General features: G+C 33.3%; 1 protein-coding gene across 1 annotated transcript; it reads left to right on the forward strand.

The window, feature by feature from the left end:
- The first annotated feature begins 617 nt into the window (after positions 1–617).
- On the forward strand, positions 618–2,123 carry LOC149243592 (3'-N-debenzoyl-2'-deoxytaxol N-benzoyltransferase-like). Its single transcript, XM_089367833.1, has 2 exons — positions 618–1,103; positions 1,187–2,123. The coding sequence occupies exons 1-2, from the start codon at positions 654–656 to the stop codon at positions 2,084–2,086; spliced, it is 1,350 nt and encodes a 449-aa protein (XP_089223959.1). The 5' UTR covers positions 618–653; the 3' UTR covers positions 2,087–2,123.
- Positions 2,124–6,801: the final 4,678 nt, after the last annotated feature.

Here is a 6,801-nt window from a genome sequence, read left to right on the forward strand (position 1 = left end):
TAGTGATATGTTACGTAGTAATTAATAATGGAGTACACAAATGTCAATTCTTTTCATCATTACACAATAAGAGGGGAGACATTTCAACTGATCATATTTGAAATAAATAGAAATATATTGTATTTCAAAATAGTAAATTTAATTTCATAATGTTAAACTTTAATAGATCTTAATTTTTTTAATAACAAATCAATGAAATTCTAGAAAAAAAAAAATATAATAATTCAAAAACAGATAAAAAAAAACTCAAAGATACCACATATTTTGTAATTTTGTTTGCCACTGTTTTCTAAGTAATTAAAAAATGAAATTCTAGAAAATATATATATATATAATAATTCAAAAACAGATAAGAAAATTCAAAGATACCACATATTTTGTAGTTTTGTTGGCCACTGTTTGCCAAGTAATTAAAAACTGACAAGAAAAGTCAGAGATGCGAGATATTTTGTAATTTTGTTTGCCAGTGTTTTGCAAGTACGTTAGGTTAGGTTACGACTACCTAATATTTTGCTGACAAAAACGACTTCTACAACCAACCAATCCACACAACACACACGTGCGTCATAATCCATATCATCCATCTATATAATTTGAATGCTTCCGCTTTTGAATGAGGAGGTCAAGTAGTGTTCAAAGATTAGGGTTTATCAATGGAAAGCGTCAATATGAAGGAATATTGCTCCCAAGTTCAGGTCCCTGTAAATGTAATAGCGTCTATCATGGTACCACCTTCCCGACCTTCTCCCAAAACCATCCTCTATCTGTCCAATCTCGACGACCAGATCGTCTTGAGAATTACATTTGATGCTTTGCTTGTTTACACTAATGTTTCTCAGAAAGTCCAAAATCCTGTAAAAGTTATTCGGGATGCACTGTCAGAAGCATTGACTTACTATTACCCACTTGCAGGCAGGGTAACGAGAACCCAAGATGGCCGAAAACTCCAAGTAGAGTGCACGGGAGAGGGTGCCCTCTTCGTTGAAGCCGCGACGGACAACACTCTTTCAGAGTTGGGTATACTGGAAGACCTGAAACCCTCCTTCGCCCCTCTGCTCCATCACTTTGCTGAGGTCGAGGATGTCCCCGCTCTCATTTTTCAGGTAAACTTCATTCCTCGTACTTTTGGGTCTTCATTTGTCATTCACCCTAACGTTTTAACTGACTTTTATTATGAAAATAATAGGTAACGCGCTTCAAATGCGGGGGCCTTGTTGTGGGTGCGAGTTTCAACCATAGTCTGTGTGACGGGCGAGGGGCAGCGCAGTTTCTTAATGGAGTTGCAGAGATTGCTAGAGGAGAAGCAAAGCTTTCCATTGAACCAGTATGGCAGAGAGAAGTTCTCAAACCCCACCAGCCTCCTATTGTCCGTTTTCCCCATGACGAGTTCCTTGAAAGTGGATTCCTCGTCAACCCTAATTCTGCCATACAGCTGGGCAATGTGAAGGCTGACGACCTGGTCATCTCTTCATTTTTCTTGAGCTCGGATGCTTTACAAAGGATAAAACAGCCCATCGCAGAGGAGCTGGAGGAGCATTGTACCACGTTCGAAGTTTTATCCGCGTTGGCATGGCGAGCAAGAACAATAGCTCTGGGAATTTCTCTTCATAGCGCTGTTAGGCTTATTTTCGCTGTGGACGTAAGGACGGTGTTAAAGCCCCCCCTTGCAGAAGGATACTACGGCAATGCTGTGTACTTGGGATGTGCACGCAGCGCTACAGCACAAGAGGTTGTCAATGGATCCCTTTTGCATGCTGTGAAGATGATAAAGAAGGCAAAAACATCTGTAAACGACGAGCGCGTAAGGTCGAGCATATCCTTCCTGGAGATGAAACGTCCATTCCAAAAGATCACAGATGTGCAAATATGTCCGGAAGACACGTATCTTAGTGATTGGAGGTGGTTGGGATTTCATCAGGTGGATTTTGGGTTGGGCCAGCCCAGCATTGTTTGGCCTGGCAAATTTTTATTCTGCCCAATTTTAATGCTGCCTCCGCCAGAGAGCAAGAGCGGAGTCATGATGGTATTCTGCGTGCCACCCCCAGCATTGAAAGCCCTGCAAACCGAAATGCATCGTTTCATTTGAATTCGTGGTTATAAAATGCCGAACAAATTTGGAAAAATGCTCTTTACTTTTTATGTATACCACCCGTAATAGCTATGACTTATAAAGTGGGAGCTTCATAATAAAGATAAGTGGGAATTTATAATATGTATAACCAGTGTTAAGTAATATCTAGTATCTATTGTTTAGTTTAAATATAGTTAATAGGAGCATGAACAGTTGATACAGTGTGACATGATTAATTAAAGCTTTTATAAAAAAAATAGAAATGAATGTGAAAATTTTGTGCTAAAATGTTGTTTTTTTAGTGAGTTTTTTATTTCATAGGTTGTAATGAAGCTTTATAATGTTATTTTTTTGTTAGTGTTTGGTTCAAATTGATATAAAAAAACTTAGTTTCAATATTGGGAAAATATTTTTTAATTATTTTTTCCTTTTTAAAATTTGTCATCTTAACAAAACCATATAAAAAGACAAAAACAAGTATAAGTCAAATAAAAAGTAATAAAACAAAAAAAAATTATTGGAAAAGTTTTTTGAATTATTTTTTTCTCTCTAAAATTTATCATCTTAAATAGAAAATATGGATAAAAAACTATAATTCATGAAAAAATAGAAAAAATAAAATAAAAAAGTTAAATAGAAAGAAATAAAGCTAAAAAGAAAAAATTAGTAACTAATAGAAATGGGAGTTACTAAACAGCTCATAAAAAGATCTCAACCAATCACCTCACAAACAAATAACTTTAAATAATAATAAAAAATAACAAAAAATGAATTCCCAATGTTAAACTATGAATAAGTGACATAAATTTTTGGTAAAGACAAACTAATAGTAATACCATATCTACTAGTATAATAAGTATCAAAACAAATATTATATATAAGTATCAAATCATTTGAAATATATATATATATATATATATATATATATATATATATATATTCATTCAAGGATTAAAGAAAACAAAATATTTTCATTAATTGAAATGTTTTACATATTAATTTTTTCTAGAAGAAAAAAACGCAATTTTCCATTTAAATAAAAGGAATACATATCATGCTTTTACGAATTGATGTTCAATGTTCCTGCAGTAGGATCATAGATTTTACATTTTCATTAATTTCAATGTTTTATATATTTATTATTTCGAGAAGATGTAATTTTTTATTTAAATAAAAAGAGTACATATAATATGGACTTGTACATATAATATGGACCTGCCTCTTCATGCTTTTACAAATTGATGTTCAATGTTCCTCTAAATTGATGTTCAATGTTCCTCTAGTAGGATCATAGATTTTACTGTAGGATTTCAAAAAACTACAATTATTTTTTTAGTTGTTCATAGTTTGTCATTTTTCTAACTGTGATACATATTTTCTAAGAGTGAAATTTATCTAAGTAAAAAATCTACAAAAAATGATTTCCAATTCAAGAGTAGTTAATGCTTCCCACATTCTCCAAGGTGTCCTGAACAAAAGCAGCTAAGAATAACTTCTGAGGCTCCTTTTTGATGCCCCTCTTTGATAGGGGATCCGCAAACTGATTTTGGACCCTATAAATGTGCCCAAATGATATATTCTGAAAGGAGCATACCAAATTCCTAATACGTCTCATCGAGTTTGATAGAATGGGTGGGTTGAAAAGAGAGCGCCCCTTGACCCACTCGATTATGCCTTTTGCATCTCCATAGATGTGCAGTGTCTCCAACCCCAGCCATATAGAGCACGTCAGTACCTCCCACAATGTTATAATTTCGGCCCTACTATTTGCACCTCTACCTCCCTCCCGTGATAGTATTTGACTGGCTCTAACAGAACTTCATCTTCACCTCCACAGTCCCTTTGCTTGCATGCACCATCAAAGAAACCTATCGAAAGATCTTTCCAGATGTCCTTGTACACAATCTTGCTCTTTTTTTGAGCTTCTTTACTGGGCCAATTTGAAATGTTTTACATGTGCATACTTTTAGTTCACTTTAAACTGAAGACTATGGATTATAACAATGTCTTCTATCTGACCAAAAGACTTGCCCTGAGAATTATCGATAAAACAAAGCAGAAGTACATCTCTGACTTGTCGAGGTTGAATATGGACACGACCAAAGAGTTACCATGTGAAATATCAACAAAAAAAGAGCACATGATGCTCTTCGTCTACTCAAGAGAGAATATGAAAATGTAGGTCTCCAAATTGAAACATTGATTGTCCCTATAAAGAAACTTGACTTGAAAATAGTCAAATAGGACTCCATTGTATCAAAAGAGGAATAGGACTAGAAGTGCATTCTGCTAGTCATGGAAAATTGAGAAAAAGGAAAGGGACAAAATGGAGACAATGTCAGCGAGTGGGGAAAACCCCCCGAGGGCTCGAATGAGACCCCAACAGATACCGAGATTTTTTTTTTTTTAAAAGAGCCCCGACTTTGAACTGTTCCATCCACAACATGTTCAAAGTATATATAGCCACGAAGAAGATATGGAACACGCTTTGAGAGGGTGTGAGCTTCAATGTTATGTTCTCTAGTGATAAGATGAAAGGTGACCTCGGAGAAAAGTTCCTTAAGCTAAGTTATGCACTGCATCTAGTAGAGAAGAGAAGGAATTTAAACAACCAACCTACCTTGGATACATCAGATAGTAGAAAGGGAGTCCTTGACCACCATAATGCTATCATAACTAACAACTGAGAAAATATTACATATCACTCTATTAAAATTTTAAAAAACCATAAAATATTTCTCAACTATAATTTCATTTTATATTATTGTTATTATTAAATAAATAATTTATATGCCCATGGGGCTTTGGATTGACGGTGAATGGGTGCGCTGTTAAGGCACTCCTTGCGATAGGTAACTGGTTCAAATCCCCCGTGGGTACTTAAGTTAGTCTTAACTAGAAATTTTTTTTTTTTTTAAATTATATAAGATAAAAATTATATATTTAAAAAAAAAAACATGAAACAAGATTCTTAATTATGGGGATTTACTTCTATTTTACCATAGCTTATCATGGAAAAAATACCATAACTCACTTCATATAATATATATATATATATATATATATATATATATATATATATATATATATATATATATATTAAGTAATCAATTTAATATAAAAGAAAAAAATAACTAAACAATTTTGGAGATAAATATAAACCATTGATTTGTGTATATTACTAAAAATACTCTAGAATATTTCATGAAGGTTAAACCTCCACCATCCATTTAATAATTATTGATAATTAGATTAAATTTTTGGAAGTCATATTCGAAAATAAACACGCCTATATGCTTAAATTTATTTTTTTATAAATTCAAGATTTATGTTTTTTTTTTTTCATTTTTGGGTTGGCTCAATTCACGGGAGTCTTGTACCTTAATCTCATGGTTTGGTTTACATAGTACTTCATAAAATGGCGATGACTACCCCATGGGCTTACAATTTTAAATTTTAATGTGTTTAAATTAATTGAAGTTTTTAATATAGTGAAGAGAATTTTTAATAGACAACTTCCCTTTTTATAAGTTTTATATATATCTATATGTATGTATTTTTATTCTTACAAGTGTTTAATATTTTTGGTAAATAATTTTTTTAGTTTGCTAAGTTGTGAGAGTCTTAGGATGATTGCAATTTTGAGAAACTAAGACCCAAGGGCATCTAAGCTATCAAAATCACCCGAGGATCGCACCCAGACTAGGCCACACCAACCCTTTATATGGTTGGATTTTCGCCGGCGGAGTTTCAAACCGGTGACCTTCACATCACATAGTGCTTTAACAGCTAACTCTATCATAGTTTATTTTACGCCCCATGAGCTAATATTTTTGGTAAATATTATATATGTGTGTTTCCTTTTAAATTTTATTGTTTATGTATAACTTTTATAATAGTTTATTACTTTAGAGATAATTTTTTATATACTTATGTATAGAATGAATAATTAATTATATATATATATATATATATATATATAGTCATAATTGTAAAGTATAATATGTGCAAATATTGATAATTTAAAATTAAAAATAAATATGTAAAATTAGTGTAATCTAATAATAGGTAAAATGTAAACATTTAATATATAGTTATGATATTTGTGAGCTTGATATTAAAGCACGCGAGGAGAGACAATCTTTTTGGGACTGAGAATTATTGGAAGGCATGTCACTATGGGTTCCGGACCCCAAGCACAATGGGGAAAGGAAAAAGTAGTGTATGAACTCAGTATTTTTCCATTGGAAAATAAAAATGCTTTTGGGGCTCCAATGCAAAGATATAAGTGGGTAGAGAAATATAATATCTTTGCATTTGAAGAGGATGTGAAGACAATATTAAGGAACTTCAGGTTTTGTGTGGACAAAGCTGAGGCTTGTCTGATACATGTGGAGAGCCACATAGTTTGTGATTCAAATGGAAGAGAGTAGTTAGCCCCCTTGGCTCTCCTGAGAAAACTCAACGACTACCTTCATATTCAGTTGTAGCTCTAGACTTCTTAGTAGGGTGCACAACCTCTCCTCTACTTGAGCCCAACAACCCAACTTCAACTCTAAATGCTTTAGCTTGAAAACCCAAATTCAGCTCCAAGGCAAATGATTTTATCTTTGAAAATGAAGTAGTGGTTAGAGTTGGTGCGAGTGGGATTTAAGACTCGTCCAAGCTACCTAACATCTGCATATGAGCTTTGATCAGTGCATCGCACACAAACTACAAACATTGGTGTG

This window comes from Pinus tabuliformis, chromosome 8, assembly GCF_031772625.1.
Source record: "Pinus tabuliformis cultivar Carrire ecotype Pingquan chromosome 8, CPIR1, whole genome shotgun sequence".
NCBI lineage: Eukaryota > Viridiplantae > Streptophyta > Pinopsida > Pinales > Pinaceae > Pinus > Pinus tabuliformis.

Coding starts and splice junctions, on each gene's coding strand:
- LOC149243592 (XM_089367833.1), top strand. CDS start 654: ATGGAAAGCGTCAATATGAAGGAATATTGCTCCCAAGTTCAGGTCCCT. Junction 1,104..1,186: donor TCCCCGCTCTCATTTTTCAG/GTAAACTTCATT, acceptor TGAAAATAATAG/GTAACGCGCTTCAAATGCGG.